The 18,722-nt window shown below is 41.7% G+C and overlaps 1 protein-coding gene across 1 annotated transcript in view; it reads right to left on the bottom strand.

Moving 5' to 3' along the window:
• The window catches only part of ppp4r4 (protein phosphatase 4, regulatory subunit 4), a 181,120-nt gene that overhangs the window by 1,483 nt on the left and 160,915 nt on the right, over positions 1–18,722 (bottom strand). The window contains exons 20-23 of the mRNA XM_060828556.1: positions 18,461–18,512; positions 16,267–16,372; positions 11,005–11,072; positions 8,724–8,862 (exon numbers count right to left, since the gene is read on the bottom strand). Coding sequence (XP_060684539.1) covers positions 8,724–8,862; positions 11,005–11,072; positions 16,267–16,372; positions 18,461–18,512 — 365 coding nt within the window. The remainder of the gene's footprint in view (positions 1–8,723; positions 8,863–11,004; positions 11,073–16,266; positions 16,373–18,460; positions 18,513–18,722) is intronic.

Below are 18,722 nucleotides of genomic sequence, written 5' to 3'. Positions count from 1 at the left end.
TGTTTGCAGATGACACGAATATAGGTGGAGTAGCAGAAAGCATAAGGGACTGTCAGAATACAGGAGGATATAGATAGACTGGAGGGTTGGGTGGAAAAGTGGCAAATGGTTTTCAATCCAGACAAATGTGAGATGATGCATTTAGGCAAGACTAATTCTAGAGTGAATTATACAATGAACGAAAGAGCCTTGGGAAAAGTTGATGGGCAGAGAGATCTGGGAGTGCAGGTCCATTGTACCCTAAAGGTTGCTGCACAGGTAGATAGAGTGGTCAAGAAGTCATATAGTATGCTTGCCTTCAGTGGACGGGATATTGAGTATAAGAGCTGGCAAGTCATGTTAAAATTGTACAAGACATTAGTTCGGCCGCAGTTAGAATACTGTGTACAGTTCTGGTCGCCACATTACCAGAAGGATGTGGATGCTTTGGAGAGGGTGCAGAGAAGGTTTACGAGGATGCTGCCTGGTATGGAAGGTGCTAGTTATGAAGAAAGGTTAAGTAGGTTACATTTATTTTCATTAGAAAAAAAGAGATTGAGGGGGGACCTGATTGAGGTTTACAAAATCATGAAGGGTACAGACAGGGTGAATAGAGACAAGCTTTTTCCCAGGACGAAGGATTCAATAACGAGAGGTCACACTTTCAAGGTGAGAGGTGGAAAGTTGAACGGGAATACACGCGGCAAGTACTTCACACAGAGGGTGGTAGGCGTTTGGAATGCATTGCCAGCAGAAGTGGTAGAGGCAGGCATGGTAGATTTATTTAAGATGCATCTGGATAAATGCATGAATAGATGGGCAATAGAGGGATACAGATGCTTAGGAATTGACCGACAGGTTTAGACAGTGCATTTGGATTGACTCAGGCTTGGAGGACTGAAGGGCTTGTTCCTGGGCTGCAAATGTTCTTTGTTTTTTCTTTGTTCTATCAGTACTATTCCATAGAGTGTGTTCTGTTATAATAATAAGAAGGACTGATAAATATTTCTATTTTTTTTTGTTAATAAGTTTGGTGACATTTGATTATTCTTATGCCTATATTAAACTCAAGAATCTCCTTAAATCACTGGGATATTACAGTTGCCACAAAATGCATTGTGTGTTGTGACATTGAATGCTATAGGCATAGGTTTCTCATAACTGCCACAAACCTCAACCTCACCAACTGATTTTTTTAATGAAGTTGCAGTGGATCAAGGCAGAGTGCAACTGGGGTTGCACTATGCAGAAATCCCAGCTAAGATGCTTCCTACGAGGCAGTTCCGTTCAGGTAAGTTGATCAGCAGAGACACACATTATGTAGCCATGTTGCTCTCTGCATTTTAAATAGCTGTGAGGAAGGATGATTTTCCGACCATGATGATCAACATTAGGTGATAATCAGAGGGAGCCCTGGGATAAAAAGTGTTAAGCACAGGCGGTGTTTATTTGATTGAATTTTGCTTTAAAGGAATTTTTTTTTGATTGAGCAGATAAGTGCCATCCTCCTTCTCTGGCCCATATCATTGCAACACGCTGAGGCACACTGGGATGTCTACCTCCCATATGTAAATGATCACAGGATCTCAGAGGCAGATGGAGATCTTTGCCTTTCCGTGCTGTGTGTTAAACAAATGAGAAGGATGAATGATTGGAACAGGTAGCCTAGCCCAAATTTGATGCTTAGCCAGCAATCACATCATTTATTTAGCTGCTATGACTTAACTCCCCTTTTCAGATCAAGTGGCAGGTCAGTTGACTGAAAAGCATAAAGAATAGTGAAGATTGACTAAAAGATCATTCAGGAGAAATAAATTAAAGTTTGACAGGAAGCTAACTAGAAAAGTAAAAACAGACAGCAATAGTTTCCACAAGTATATAAAAAGGAAGAAAGTAAGTCAAGTCAGTGTTGGTCTGAAAGAGAGAGAGAGAGAGAGAGAGAGAGAGAGAGAGAGAGAGAAAATGGAGTTAATAGTCATGGAATGATACGTAATGGAGAAGGATTGATAACTGGTCTTGTAGTTAAGGATCCTCTTGGAAGGAGTGACCACAATGTGCTAGAGTTTCATATTCGGATTGGAAGAGTGAAGACAGAGTTGCATACAATGGTTTTACTGTTGGGCAAAGACAATTATATAGGTTGAGAAAGGAGTTGGCTCGAGTGGACTGAGCAAAAATATTAAAGCATAGGACAGTTGAAGAACAGTGGTAAATGCTTAGGGAGATACTAAATACCTCTCAATTAAAATATATTTCTGACAGGAAGAGGAATTGTAAAAAGGTTAAAAATCATCCATGGTTTAATATGGAAATCAAGGATAACAGATAGGCAAAGACTAGGGTATATCACACTGCAAATGTTAGTGGCACTCTGGAGGATTGGGAGAACTTTAAATGTCAGCAAAGGATTACTAAAAACAAAATCAAAAGAGTTAAGATTAATGATGAAAGGAAACTAGCAGAAAACATAAGCACTGATATCAAAAGCTTCTACAAAAAGGAAGCAAATAGTGAAAGCAAATGTTGGCCCTTCAGAGGATGAAAACGGTGAGGTAATAAATGAAAAACTCAGAAATGGCAGATGCACTAAACCAATATGTTGTCTCTCTTTTCTCAGAGGAAGATAATTTCTTCTCCTTAACAAAACAGCTTCTACAGAGGAACTTGATGAAATTGCTATAACTAGGGAAAAGGTATTAAGTAAACTGATGGGATTAAAGATGGTAGTGAAGAAGGCTAATAGCATGCTGGCCTTCATAACAAGAGGAATTGAATATAGAAGCAAAGAGGTGCTTCTGCAGCTGTACAGGGCCCTGGTGAGACCGCACCTGGAGTACTGTGTGCAGTTCTGGTCTCCAAATTTGAGGAAAGACATTCTGGCTATTGAGGGAGCGCAGCGTAGGTTCACGAGGTCAATTCCTGGAATGGCGGGATTACCTTACGCTGAAAGACTGAAGCGACTGGGCTTGTATACCCTTGAGTTTAGAAGACTGAGAGGGGATCTGATTGAGACATAAGATTATGAAAGGATTGGACACTCTGGCATGTTTCCGCTGATGGGTGAGTGCCGAATCAAAGGACACAGCTTAAAAATACGGGGCAGACCATTTAGGACAGAGATGAGGAGAAACTTCTTCACCCAGAGAGTGGTGCCTGTGTGGAATGCTCTGCCCCAGAGGGCAGTGGAGGCCCAGTCTCTGGATTCATTTAAGAAAGAGTTGGTTAGAGCTCTCACAGATAGTGGAATCAAGGGTTATGGAGATAAGGCAGGAACAGGATACTAATTAGGAATGATCAGCCATGATCATATTGAATGGCAGTGCAGGCTAGAAGGGCTGAATGGCCTACTCCTGCACCTATTTTCTATTGTCTATTAAAGGCAGGTACACCTGATGGCTTGCATCCTAGCATATTAAAGGGGGTAGTAGCACAGATTCTGGATGCATTAGTTATGATATTCCAAAATTCTCTGGATTCTGGAAAGGTACCAATGGACTGGAAACATGCTAATGTGACACCCTTATTCAAAAACAAAGATGGGCATAAAATGAGAAACTACAAACCAATTAGTTTGCTTGACATCTATGATAAGGAAATTACTGGAGTCGATGGGTGGGTTGCGCTTCGGCGGGTCAGTTTGGACTTGTTGGGCCGAAGGGCCTGTTTCCACACTAAGTAATCCAAACTAATCTAATCTAATCATAAAGGAGGACATAACTAAACACTTGGAAAAACAAAGCTTAATTCACAAGTATCAGCACAGTTTCATGAAGGACAAGTTATGCTTGACAAATTTGGAGTTCTTTAAGGATGTAACCAGCAAGGTAGATAATGGATATCTGATGGGTGTGGTATATCTAAACTTCCAAAAGGCATTTGACAAGGTGCCACTTAAAAGACTGATCTAGAAAGGTAGATTCCATGGGGTTAAAGATAGAGTATTGGTTTAAATAGAGGATTGGCTAACTGACAGAAAACAGAGAATGAGGACAAATAGGTCCTTCTCTAACTACTGGGGTGTCACAGGGTTCAGTTCTCAGACCTCAACTATTTACAATCTACATAAATGATCTGCAAGCAGAGACAGAGTACAAAATAGAAAACTTTGCAGTTGTTACTTAAATAAGTGGGAAATGAGGAGATAAACAGTTTACATGGATATTGACAGTGTAGGAGAAGGGGAGCCAGAATCTGGCAGGTGGGGTTTAATGTGGATAAGTGCAAGAATCCATTTGGCTGGAAAATAAAAGGGCAAGTTATTATTTTAAAATGAGAAACACACTCAAATGTGCATCAGTACAGAAGGATATGGGCATTTTTGTGCTTGAATTGCAGAAAGTGCATATGCAGGGGCAGCATATAACAAGAAAGCAAATGAAATCCTGGTACTTATTGCAAAAGAATTGAATTATAGAAGTAAACCAAGTGTTGTGCCAATTATCTAAGACGTTAATGAGACCACACCTGGAGTTTTGGCCTCCTTACTTGACAAAAGATGTGGTGGCACTGGGGGTAGTTCAGAGGAGATTCACCAGGTTGAGGGTGGTGCGTGTATGGAATGAGCTGCCAGAGGAAGTGGTGGAGGCTGGTCCAATTACAACATTTAAAAGGCATCTGAATAGGTACATGAATAGGAAGGGGTAACAGGGATATGGGCTGGGTGCTGGCAAATGAGGCTAGATTAATTTAGAATTTCTGGTTGACCTGGACAAGTTGGACTGAAGGGTCTGTTTCCATGCTGTACATCTCCAAGACATTGTGATTCTATAATTCCTGGGATGAAAGCGCTGCCATATGAGGAGCAGCTGAATAGCTTGGGCTTGTCATCGCTGGAGTTCTGAAGAATGAGGGTGGATCTGACTGAGGATTTTTTTTCATTCATGGGATGTGGGCATTGCTGGCCAAGCCAGCATTTATTGCCTATCCCTAATTACCCAGAAGGCAGTTAAGTGTCAACCACATTGCTGTGAGTGTGGGGTCACTTGTAGGCCAGACAAGTAAGGGTGGCTGTTTCCTTTCCTTATGGGCATTAGTGAATTAGATGAAAAGTAGGATAAAAGGTTATGGGTAAAAAGTGAGGTCTGCAGATGCTGGAGATCAGAGCTGAAAATGTGTTGCTGGTTAAAGCGCAGCAGGTCAGGAACAGGAAGATATGTGTTGCTGGTTAAAGCGCAGCAGGTCAGGAACAGGAAATTCGACATTTCGGGCATAAGCCCTTCATCAGGAATGAGGAAAGTGTGTCCAGCAGGCTAAGATAAAAGGTAGGGAGGAGGGACTTGGGGGAGGGGCGATGGAGATGTGATAGGTGGAAGGAGGTCAAGGTGAGGGTGATAGGCCGGAGTGGGGTGGGGGCGGAGAGGCCAGGAAGAAGATTGCAGGTTAGGAGGGCGGTGCTGAGTTCGAGTTATATAAAGGGTTATGGGGAGCAGGCAGGAGATGGCGGATCAGGCTTGAAGGGCTGAATTGCCTCTGGCTGCTCTTAATTCGTATGCTGCTAGTAGTAGAAAATATGGACACGGTGGATGAAATGAACAAATATTTTGCCTGTCTTCACCACAGGGATAGAAAAAAAAATAGTAACAGTTCTAAGTCAGGAGGTGGAATGGAGAGAGGAATTTAGTGAAATTACAATCACAAGGGAAGTGGTACTAAGCAAGTTGATAGAGCTGTGGTCTGGGCTGACACATCTTCATATCCATATAGACATCATCCTAGGTTGATAAAAGAGGTTGCTTTTTGAGGAAACAGATGTGTTGGTTAATTTTCCAAAATTTACTCACTAGAAAGGTTTCATCAGACTGCAAAGTAGCAAATATAACTCTTCCAACCAATAAGGAAGGGATGCAGAAGTTAGGAAAATGGTGCGGATGGAGATAAATCAACGACTAAAGATGTATAGTTGGGTACCTAGAAAAACTGTAAGCCATTGGGAAAGGTCAGCATGGTTTTGTAAAAAGAAAATTATGTTCAATTTGTTGAAGCTCTTTGAAGCAGTTACTCACACTGTGGATGAGAAGAATCCACTGACTTATTTGGATCCAGAAGGTATTTGTTTAAAAATGTGTTGATGGAAAAGCGCAGCAGGTCAGGCAGCATCAAAGGAACAGGAGAATCGACGTTTCAGGCATAAGCCCTTCTTCAGGAATGAGGAGGGTGTGCCAAGCAGGCTAAGATAAAAGGTAGGGAGGAGGGACTTGGGAAGGGGCGTTGGGAATATGATAGGTGGAAGGAGATTAAGGTGCGGGTGATAGGCCGGAGAGGGGGTGGGGGCGGAGAGGTCAGGAAGAAGATTGCAGGTAAAGAAGGCTGTGCTGAGTCTGAGGGTTGGGACTGAGAAAAGGTGGGGGGAGGGGAAATGAGAAAGCTGGAGAAATCTGCTTTCATCCCTTGTGATTGGAGGGTTCCTAGGCGGAAGATGAGGCGTTCTTCCTCCAGGCGTTGTGTTGCCATGGTCTGGCGATGAAGGAAGCCAAGGACCTGCATGTCCTTGGCGGAGTGGGAGGGGGAGTTAAAGTGTTCAGCCACGGGGCGGTTGGGTTGGTTGGTGCGGGTGTCCCAGAGGTGTTCTCTGAAACTTTCTGCAAGGAGGCGGCCTGTCTCCCCAATATTGAGGAGGCCACATCGCGTGCAGCGGATGCAGTAAATGATGTGTGTGGAGGTGCAGGTGAATTTCTGATGGATATGGAAGGATCCCTTAGGGCCCTGGAGGGAAGTGAGGGGGGAGGTGTGGGCACAAGTTTTGCATTTCTTGCGGTTGCAGGGGAAGGTGCTGGGAGTGGAGGTTGGGTTGGTGGGTGGTGTGGATCTGACGAGGGAGTCGCGGAGGGAGTGGTCTTTCTGGAACACTGATAGGGGTGGGGATGGAAATATATCCTTGGTGTGGTGGTGGGGTCTGTTTGGAGGTGGCGGAAATGACGAAGGATGATATGATGTATCTGGAGGTTGGTGGGGTGGTAGGTGAGGACCAGTAGGGTTCTGTCCTGGTTGCGATTAGAGGGGCGGGGTTCAAGGGCGGAGGAGCGGGAAGTGGAGGAGATGCGGTGGAGAGCATTGTCAACCACGTCTGAGGGGATATTGCGGTCTTTGAAGAAGGAGGCCATCTGGGTTGTTCGATATTGGAATTAGTCCTCCTGGGAGCAGATGCGGCGAAGGCGAAGGAATTGGGAATATGGGATGGGGTTTTTACAGGGGGCAGGGTGGGAGGAGGTGTAGTCTAGGTAGCTGTGGGAGTCAGTCGGTTTATTGTAAACGTCCGTGTTGAGTTGGTTGTTCGAGATAGAAATGGAGAGGTCTAGGAAAGGGAGGGAGGAGTCTGAGACGGTCCAGGTAAATTTGAGGTCAGGGTGGAAGGTGTTATTAAAGTGGATGAACGCTCTCCACCTCCTCATGATTTTCGCTTCCCCGGCCCCCAACGCCTTATCTTACACATCTCCTTCCAGAAGGTATCTGCCAAAGTACCATATGAAAGGTTATAAAAGGGCAGAGCAGTAGCTTATTGTAGAGGCGATAACATATTAGCATTGATAGAAGATTGGTCGAAAACAGAAGGGTCGAAAACAGGTCTTATTCTGATTGGCAGGATGAGGAGTTCTCCAGGGGTTGTGCTGAGGCCTTAATTTTTAATAGTTTATATCAACTTGTTAGATGAGTGGAATGTAGGCATGGGAGCTAAATTTGCAGAATAAACAAAAATAGGTAGAAAAGCATGCTGTGAAGAGGAAGAATGCACACAGATATACACGTTTGAGTGAATGGGCAAAAAAAACTTGCAAATGGAGTATAACATGGGAAAATGTAAAGTTGTTCACTTCAATGGGAAGAATACTAAAGGTGAGTACTTAAATGAAGAATGATGGCACAATTCTGAGGTGCAGAGGGATCTAGGTGTTCTAGTGCAAGAGTCACAAAAATATAGCACATAGATACAGCTCGTGATTAAGGTGGTTAATATTCTTCATTATGGAAAGAATTGAACATAATATTAAAGTTGTTATGTTTCATTTATACAGAACACTGGTGAGATTACATTTTAAATACTGTGAGTACATTTGGTCTGCTTATTTAAAGAGGAACAGATTTACCAGATTGATATGGGGACTGAGGAATTTGTCTTATGAGAAAAGCTTGGAGAAATTGGAATTCTGAAGAACGAGAGGTGACTTGGTTGAAGCATATAAGATCCTGAGCAATCTTGACAAATTGGTTATGAAAAAGGATTTTGCCTTTTGTCGGTGAGTCCAGAACTAGGACTGTTCCTTTAAAATTTAGAAGTCACCCTTCTAAGACAACAATGAGCAGAATTTTTTTCTCAGCATTTTGTGAGACTTTGGAACTCTGTTTCAGAAGGAGTAGAGGTGGGATCATTGAATATTTTTAAAGGTGAAGGTAAATAACTTTTGGCTTAATTAAAATGCTTTTACATTTCTATCACTAATCTCTGGTAGAAAGTGCAAACAGGTGACTGGATCAGTGTTATAAACCACACTAAGTCAGAATCCTGTGCTGCTGATAGGGAGGGAGGACACAAGATTATATCCAAGGATTGAAACATTTGGCTTATATGAGAATTACCATTTTGGGTAAAGACTGTACAAAACAGTTGACAGTTATGAAGCAATAACAATCAAAGTTGTGGTGACTTCAGGAAAGTCGGGCAAGGTAAGTGAATGGAAGCATATTTATTTAAAAAAATCTTATTTATTGGCCTTGCAGGCCATAGAACAAATTTACATGCATGGACTTACAAGTTAAACTTCTTTGGAAGAGTATCTTTACCCCCGTTTGTTTTGTGTTCATTGGAGTTCGCTGAATAAAAACGAGAAGAACAAGTTGGCAGGGTGGCAGTCCCTCCAGAACTTGAAGAATGACTCTGAAGCATCCCATCTAAAGTGAAGTATAACATATTAGGACATACGTATACGCATTGGGGCATTGTTACCATTTGCTTTTTTTTCTGTTGACAATCTTATAAAATTGACATGTTGCAAGCAGAATGTAATTTTACAATACACGAACAAAAACGTTATTTTGTTTACATAATCAAGTATTTGTATTTCCCAGAGCATACTTCTAGCTATTAATATATGACATAAATATAACAACTCACTGGTACAACCAGAATCTATTTGCAGTCAACACTTTTGTAAGTACTCTCACATATCAGTTTGGCTCAGAATTCAGAGTGAAGTCCATGGACTCCAGACTACACTCTAAACTTGAGCAGATAGTTTAAATTGGTGCTTGAGTTTAGGAAAGGGCTGTCTTTCAAATAAGATGCTGAGAGGATACCTCAGTTTCCAATCTCTAAAGACTGAGAAGAAACTACATAACTATTCTTAAAAAAAAATTGCCTGGCATCCTGACCAACATCCTTCCCTCAATCTGTTCAACTTATTCACTGACGACCCTTCTATACAGTCAGAGACAACAGAACCACACAAATCGCTGCCTAGCAATAAACTTTCAGGAGCTGAGACTATCCTAGCTGAGGTCACCAAGGCTAGAAGTAAATACCTGGTGAAGAAGCTCATTGAACTGTTTCAGTTTAAAGGGGAGCAAGGAACACGAATATAGCATGAATAAAGATGCCTGTACCTGTACAAGCAAAAATGAACTTGTCAAATATGTAAAGGAAGCTACTCAACTTCAGACAACTCTCTGGGCAATGGCCAAGTTCTCCAAGGACATAGTTCGCAATTTCCTGTTTGCTGATGATCATACAGGACATGCAATATCACATGAATTTGTTCTCCAGTGCATATATCAATTTCAATCTTCTTATAGCACCAAAAAAACAGAAGTAACATACAGGCCTAATTCAGAAAATCCTTAATTAAATCATTGCAAGGTCATTGATCTATGCAACGTTTCATCAATGAAGAGCCACATGCAAGAATTGTCAAAACAAAAAGTCCAACCTTATTGACAGACTTCAAATATCTGAGAGTCTGCCTAATGAACCAGAATTTCCTAGCAATGGTTTCCAACCTTTTCAATATCTTGCACACTTGAGTAAGACACCAATTTCCTTGGCACACCCACTTTTCCAGTTGAATTGACTCCTCATACACATCACTTTTACTGTGGTTACAATCTCATGAGACGGTTTGCAATAAAGCACAAACAACAAACTATATAAGGGTCAAATGCATTAATCATTCAAATTTATTTAACATTGATTTTCATTATCTTTATACAAAATTTTGTGGCACACTTGGACAGTTCTCACATCACACCAGTGTGCTGCAGCAGTCCACTACTGAGGGCTGAGGACTATGGTACACTTTCATGGCAGTCAAAGGAAGTGGTTCAAGATATTTGAAAAGGCTCTGCTTAAGAGTTTTAATTTCAACTGAGAGTTGTGGGAGAAGCTCACACATCTGATGAAAAAAAGTGCAACCTGAGCCTCCTTTGAAAGGAGTGCAGGGAATGAGAAAAAGCAAGGGGAGAAAATACCGAGTAGCAACTCGTTCAAAATCTAATTGTCTGCAGAGTCCTATCCTATTCGCAGCAGAACCTTCCAGCTGCAGCTTGGCCACTGCCATCACCTACATACCCACTGGGATTCTACTGAACACCCCAAATGGTAAAGATGGCTATTTTCACCTCAAAAGTACAAACAAGACTATGAAAATAAATTACCTGATCATTTACCTCACTTACTTTTCATGTCATTTTATTTGCACAAATTAATAGTTTCATTTGCTTACCAAACAATAGCAAGATATACATCACAAACGCAAGATTTTTGTACATTAACAATTATATATCTGCTTGCACAATGTTCAATCTTTCTGATAATCATTGTTATCCTCCAGGACAATGACACATTTGTACTTATTATTAAAATCTGATTAATCATTTCTTCTATTTGATTTTTTATACACAAAATACAGTGTCAGACAACATGGGAGGCAGTCATTTGGTCCTTCTAGCTCATGCTGGAAATGCATTCTTCAATTGTCTTTTTGAAGTGCACACAAATGATTGTGATGCTGCGAAAAAAAACGTGAATTATCTACTTACCAAATGACAGTAGAGCATTTTTTGTAGTTGTAGCAATTTGAGAATTTGATGCTGCTGAAGTAAGTTTCCTTGAATACAAACATTGCATGTGAGATTAGGAATCTATTTACATTTCAATTAAAATAATTTGACTTATAATATACATAAGAAGCTAGGATTTATGCAAATGATGAATCTCACTGCTCACCATCCATTAATCTTACCCATTTCTGTGAGCTTTTAATTTAAATGTTAAAGCGCTACAAGTAGCAGATTGTGTTGTGCCCTTTAAAGCAGCAAGAAACTGAAACGGGCAAGCTCCTCAATTAACCAGAATGAACAGTTCAGGAATAACAGAGAATCTGAACCAATAAGTATCAGTTAAACTAGTGAATTCAGTGTTAGGTCAGACAACAAAAGAAGAGAAAAAAGATGAAAAGAACGATTGGATGAGAAGACTGTTAGATAGTGTTACAGGGTGGGGTGGGGGTGGGGTGGGACCTCCCAGGGGAAAGCCTCAGCGCCCTGGTCTCTGTGGCTCAGAAGGGATGGGGGGAGAATAGGAGAGCGATGGCGATAGGTGATTCAATGGTGAGAGGAACAGGCGAGAGATTCTGTGGTCACGAACGAAACCCCCGGATGGTATAATGCCTCCCGGTTGCCAGGATTAGGGATGTCTTGGATCGAGTCTACAGGATTCTTAAGGGGGATGGTGAGCAGCCAGAAGTCGTAGTACCCATTGATAGAAATGACAGTGCTACGAATAGGGATGAGGACCTGTAAAGGGAATATAGGGAGTTAGGTTGAAAGCTAAAGGCAGGACGAGCAGAATAGTAATCTCAGGATTGCTACCGGTGCCATGGGCTGGTGAGGCTAGGAACAGAGAGAGAGTGCAGATGAACATGTGGCTGCAGGGCTGGTGTAGGAGGGAGGGCTTTAGATATCTTTGGGATACCTTCTGGGGAAGGTGGGACCTGCACAAGAAGGATGGGTTGCACCTGAATTGAAGGAGTAATAATATCCTGGGTGGGAGATTTGCATGAGCTCTTCGGGAGAGTTCAAACTAGTTTGGCCGGGGGCGGTGGGGGAGGGGTGTTGGGAACCGGAGCTGCAGATCTGAGGATGGAGTAGCTAGTGTATAGCCAGATACAGTGTGCAGAGAGTCCATGAGGAGGGACAGACCGTTGATAGGACAAGTTTGCAGTCAGTGTGATGGGATGAAATGTGTGTATTTTAACTCAAGTAACATCAAGAATAAGGGTGATGAACATAGAGCATGGATCAGTACTTGGAACTATAATGTTGTGGCCGCTACAGAGACTTGGATATCACAGGGGCAGGAATGGTTGTTGGATGTTCCAGGTTTAGATGGTTCAAAAGGACTGGGGGGGGGGGGAGGAGTTGGGATAGATAAAAGTGGTGAGGGAGTGGCATTGCTAATTAAGGGTAGTATCACAGCTACAGAAAGGGAGGTTATCGAGGAGGGTTTGTCTACAAAGTGAGTAGGGGTTCAAGTCACAAACAGGAAGGGGCAGTCACTTTACTGGAGTTTTCTACAGACACCCCAATAGCAGCAGAGACAGGGAGGAGTAGATTGGGAGACAGGTTTTGGAAAGGTGCAGAAACAACAGAGATGTTGTCATCGGTAATTTTAACTTCCTTAATAATGATTGGAACCTCCTTAGTTCCAATAGTTTGGATGGAGCAGTTTTTGTCAGGTGTGTCCAGGAAGGATTCTTGACTCAACGTGTAGATCGGTTGATGAAAGGGGAGGCTATATTGGATTTGGTGGTTGGCCATGAACCAAGCTAGGTGTCAGAGCTCTCAGTGGGAGTATATTTCAGTAATAGTGATCACAACTTCCTGACCTTTACTATAGTCATGGAGAGGGATAGCAGCAGATGGTATGGAAAAGTATTTATTTGGGGGAGGGGAGGGAAACTACAATGCTATCAGACAGGAACTGGGGTGCCTAAACTGGAAACAGACATTCTCAGGAAAATGCACAACAGAAATGTGGAGGTTGTTTAGGGAGCACTTGCTGATAGTGCTGGATAGCTTTGTCACACTTAGGCAAGGAAGGAATGGTAAGGTGAAGGAACCTTGGGTGACAAGGGATGTGGAACAGTTAGTCAAGAGGAAAAAGAAAGCTTACTTACGGCTGAGGAGGCAAGGATCAGACAGGGCTCTAAAGGGTTACTGGGTGGCCAGGAAGGAACTGAAGAATGGACTTAGGAGAGCTAGAAGGGAGCAAGAAAAAGCTTCAGCGGGTAGAATTAAGAAAAACCCTAAGGCACTTATGTGAGGAGCAAGAGGATGGCCAGAGTGAGGGTAGGAACAATCAGGGATAGTGGAGGGAACTTATGCCTGGAGTTGGAGGAGGTAGGGGAGGTCCTTAATAAATACTTCGCTTCAGTATTCACTACTGAGAGGGACCTTGAAGTTTCTGAGGATAGCGTGAAAAGGCTGATATGCTCGAACAGATTGATGTTAAGAAGGAGGATGTGCTGAAAACTTTGAAAACCATAAGGATAGATAAGCCCCCTGGGCCAGACAGGATATACCCTAGGTTACTACAGAAGGTGAGGGAAAAGATTGCTACGCTTTTGGCGATGATCTTTACGTCCTCACTGTGCACTGGAGTAGTGCCAGATGATCAGAGAGTGACAAAAGTTACTCTGCTGTTCAAGAAAGGGAATAGGGATAATCCTGGGAATTACAGGCGAGTCAGTCTTACATCTATGGCGGGCAAATTATTGGAGGGGATTCTGAAAGATAGGATTTATGATTACTGGGAAAAGCACAGTTTGATTCGAGATAGTCAGCATGTTTTTGTGAGGGGCAGGTAATGTCTCAAAGCCTTATTGAATTCTTTGAGGATGTGACAAAATACATTGATGAAGGTAGAGCAGTGGATATGGTATACATGGATTTTAGCAAGGCATTTGATAAGGTTCCCCATGGTAGGCTCATTCAGAAAGTAAGAAGGCGTGGGATACAGGGAAATTCTGGATACAGAATTGGCTGGCTCATAAAAGACAGAGGGTAGTGGGAGATGGACATATTCAGCTTGGAGCTCAGTGACCAGTGGTGTTCCGCAGGGATCTGTTCTGGGTCTTCTGTTCTTTGTGATTTTTATTAATGACTTGGATGAGGAAGTGGAAAGGTTGGTTAATAAGTTTGCTGATGACACAAGCATTGGTGAGCGGTGGATAGTGTGGAGGGCTGTTGTAGGTTGTAATGGGACATTGACAGGATGCAGAACTGGGCTGATAACTGGCAGATGGAGTTCATTCTGGAAAAGTGTGAAGTGATTCATTTTAGAAGGTCGAATTTGAATGCAGATTACAGGGTTAAAGGCAGGATTCTTGGCAGTGTGGAGGAACAGAGGGATCTTGGGGTCCATGTCCATAGATCCCTCAAAGTTGCCACCCAAGTTGATAGGTTAAGAAGATGTATGTGTGTTGTCTTTCATTAGCAGAGGGATTGAGTTTAAGTGCCATGAGGTTATGCTGTAGCTCTGCAATGCCCTGGTTAGACCATTCTTGGAATACTGTGTTCAGTTCTGGTCACCTCATTACAGGAATGTTGTGGAAGCTTTAAAGAGGATGCAGAGGAGATTTACCAAGCTGCTGCCTGGACTGGAGGGCAGGTCTTATGAAGAAAGGTTGAGGGAGCTAGAGCTTTTCTCATTGGAGCGAAGAAGGATGAGAGGTGACTTGATAGAGGCTTACAAGATGATGAGGGGGATAGGTAGAATGAATAATCAAAGACTTTTACCCAGGGCAGAAACAGCAATGACAAAGGGACATAATTTTAAGCTGATTGGAGGAAGGTTCAGAGCAGATGTCAGGGGTTGGTTCTTTACACAGAGTGGTGGGTGCATGGAATGCACTATCAGCACTGGTAGCAGAGTCAGATAGATTAGAGACATTTAAATGATTCTTGGGTAGGCACATGGAATATAGTAAATCGAAGGATATGTAGGTTAGTTTGATCTTAGAGTAGGATAAAAGGTCGACACAACATCAAGGGCCCAAGGACCTGTACTATGCTATACTGTTCTTTGCTCTATGTTTTAAGACAGCTAAAAGAGGTTTAGAAAATGTTTAAACATGCCTTTTTTTTTAAAGATTTCCAGAAACATTAAAAGTTGACGGAATGGACTCAATTCTTGGAGAATGTTCAATTTCAATGTCAAAAAAATTGCTTGGCAATTGGAAAACTTATGCTCTTAGATTGAAATAGACAAGCAATAATTTTCTTTGAAAAATTCAGTCCATAATTATAACACTGTTCAGTAAAATTAGAAGAGAAGTCAGATGAGGAGGTGAATTTTTGCACAGAAAAAGGCAGAATAGTACATCTTGTAAAGTAGGTCCAGATATTTTGCATTGAATTTCACATTTGCACATGCCTGAGATTGCTATCTGATTTGCATATTAATGACAATGGAAGTTGTTAGCATCACTGTTATACTTAGATTAAAATCTGATCCATTATTTAAATGCTCAGCTTCACAGACAGCCACTCGGGTGCCAGGACAGCAAGGTGTCCAGTAAGTAACATGCCGGATAAGTAGCGCAAAGTAGGAAAGAGATTTGGTTAAGTGATGAAGGCAGTCAAAATGGGTGGGGATATTTGGTCTGCTGGGCAGTCGGCTTGTGGTGGTGGTGGTACTGTCTTTTTCCTTTGGGTGGGGGAGAGGGGGATTTTGCAGGGTCACAGTCTAGTGGTGACCTTTAGGTTTTTCTAGGAATTCTGTAGGGTCTCAATGCACAACTCCCAGCTATGCTGCAGAAGTGACTATCTGGCTTTTGTACAATGTATGCACTAAAGCCAAATCAGTACCTAGTTGAAACTACCTATTAGTGATTGTAAATTACCTGGCCACAAGGTCACGGGTAATCTGCCTAACGTTGTGATGCTATCAGTAGAAATGATAAAGAGCCACAACGAAATGTATCATAGACACAACTGATTTTGTAGAGGATTAAGAACTCCCCAAAAATAAACCAGAATTTTTTATTGCTAAATTAACTCAAAATACAAAATTATTTATTTTTACCACAAAGAAATATTTCTGTTTTATATACCTGCTAAATACAATTTTTGCTTTGAGAACTAGGTGGTGCTATTGTTTGGATTAACCCAAGTCAAATCTCAAATCAAATCAAACTATTTGTGTTGATATAATTTTTGTGGATAGAAAGAAACACGAACAAGTGATGTTTACAACTTGCCCCTAGTTTTAAGGCATTTGCCTAATTTGACCTTACTTACATTGTGGATTTATCAGTGGTGATTTTTGGAGGAGCTACCCGACCACCAAGTGAACGACTACGACCTAACTTAGTCTTCCTCTTCCCATCTTTGTTAAAAGATGAAACTGGCAAAGAAAAACAAATTATTTAATTTTGATCTTCAATGCAAGGGTGAAGAAGAACAAGTAACAGAAGAATTAGTTGCATCAGTTTGAGAAAAAGTACACTGTAATAGAGACCTCATTCCCCCTTGCCCCACCCTACCCCAGCTCCAACCTTCCAGCTCAGCACCATCCTCATGACCTGTCCTACCTGTCAATCTTCCTTCCCACCTATCCGCTCCACTCTCTTTTCTGACCTATCACCTACATCCCCACTTCCATCCACCTATTGTACTCTTGGCTACCTTCTCCACAGCCCCGTCCCAACTCCCATTTATCTCTCCAACCCGGAGGGTCCCTCCTTCATTCCTGATAAAGGGCTTTTGCCCAAGATGTTGATTTTCCTGTGGCCTGACCTGCTGTGCTTTTCCAGCACCACTCTAATCTAGACTGCAATCAGTCTGGCCAATTCAGCTCTTATCTGTTGTTTGGTGAAGTAATGCCAGCAGATTAAACACAGTTCAAGAAAACACCCGATAATGGTGTTGCTGTGTTTTTGACATCAGCTAGTCTGTGGCTTCTGCCTTTACATATCACCCACAGAACCTCAAGTATCTCAGCTCTTCTACCATTATGTAGGAACATAATGGTATGCCAATTCAAAAAGTAATTCCAGTTGCTGTCATTGTGATCATATGACAGGGACGGACTCCTAAAAACTTTAATTGCACTTCAAGGGACAGTACTGCAATCAAATACAATGCTGGATTCAATAAGAAGAACTCAAAGAAAGTTGCTATAAGATACCAGAAACTGCAGTGCGGAGATGTCAGTTAAATACAAACTACAAAATGTAGGGGTATGGGTGGGTTTCGCTTCGGCGGGTCGGTGTGGACTTGTTGGGCCGAAGGGCCTGTTTCCACACTGTAAGTCTAGTCTAGTCTAGTCTAGTCTAATCTAGTCTACATTGCACCAAAATTGTAGATCCAAAATCCACACCAGTGCATTATTTGTGTAACTCAAGATAACTTGCACGAGTTAATTTTTCACATGGGTGGAACTTTGCAAATGAGTATGAGGTTTTTGATGACAATATTTGAGAGAGGACACAAAATATCGGAGAAGCTTGTAAACATCATGTTTTAACATACATTGAATATATTCAAATTCCCTCTGAGAAAACAGTGGAATTCCCATAGTCATGCTAACAATTCTCTGCAAATTCTGAGCCATCTTAACAGTTATGCTGATGCAAGTTGGAACTTGGTTAAGATAACTGATGGATATCATGATTGGGGACAGTTACCAGCCCGTGTGGCTGCTTTGTTTATCTTATACATCCCACTACCTTGTTAGCTTTCTTAAATTTACTATTTTTTGTCTCCCCAGTTATCTCCACAGGATGGCATTAATACTATAAGGGGAATTTACCCATACTGTTTAGCAAGAGAAAAGCTCTCTCCAACTAATACAAAATACATTGCTTTACTGGAGTTCTGTTTTTTTCATATTCACTTCTGGGATGTGAACCTGAATGTCAAACCCGCCACCTGTTGTCTGTCTATGTGCCCTTGAAAAGACGGTAGTGATTTAACTTTATGAACCACTGTAGTCTGTGAGATATAGTTACACTAACAATGCTGTTAAGAAGTTCAGGATTTTGACCCAGCAATAGTGAAGGAATAGTAATATAGTTACAAGTCAGGATGGTGTGTTACTTGGAAGGGAACTGACAGTGATGATATTCCGACTTGCCTTGCAAGCAAAACTCCCTTGTTCTCCTAGATAACAGAGGTCGTATGTTTCAAAAGTGATGTTTGAGGAAACCTGATGGTTGCTGCAGTGCATCTTATAGATGGCTCACACTGCTGCCATTGTGCACTGGTGATTGCAGAGGGAGAGAATAGTTAAGGTGGTGTATGGGGTGCTGACTAAGTGAAGGACAATGATGGGCATCTTAAATGTTTTTAGAATTGCAGGGATGAATGATCTGGCTTTGAAGAGTTAGGTGGTGAGTCAGTATATAAACTAACTTGACAGAATATAATACTTCTTTCATAATAGTGCTGCTTTCAGCAAAATAATGTTTATAAATTTTGAGCAAAAACTCACGCAATTTCTTTTCATTCATTAACTTGCTTTCTCCACGTTTTTCCATGTCTTCCTGTTAAATGAAATATTAGCATGCATCTTTTAAAATTCTTAAGAGTATAAAAATAATATGAATAAAAGGTTTACACATAAAAATATAAAATATGTCATGACAAAAACATTCAAATTATTATATGTTCTTTGCCATCTTAAAATAATGCTTGCAGTATTAATCCTTCACAACAAAAGTGATTAAGCAAAACTCCAAGCAATCTCTTTCTAC

The sequence above is a fragment of the Hemiscyllium ocellatum genome, chromosome 8 (assembly GCF_020745735.1).
Source record: "Hemiscyllium ocellatum isolate sHemOce1 chromosome 8, sHemOce1.pat.X.cur, whole genome shotgun sequence".
Lineage (NCBI taxonomy): Eukaryota > Metazoa > Chordata > Chondrichthyes > Orectolobiformes > Hemiscylliidae > Hemiscyllium > Hemiscyllium ocellatum.
This window is presented reverse-complemented; position numbering and strand designations above follow the sequence as displayed.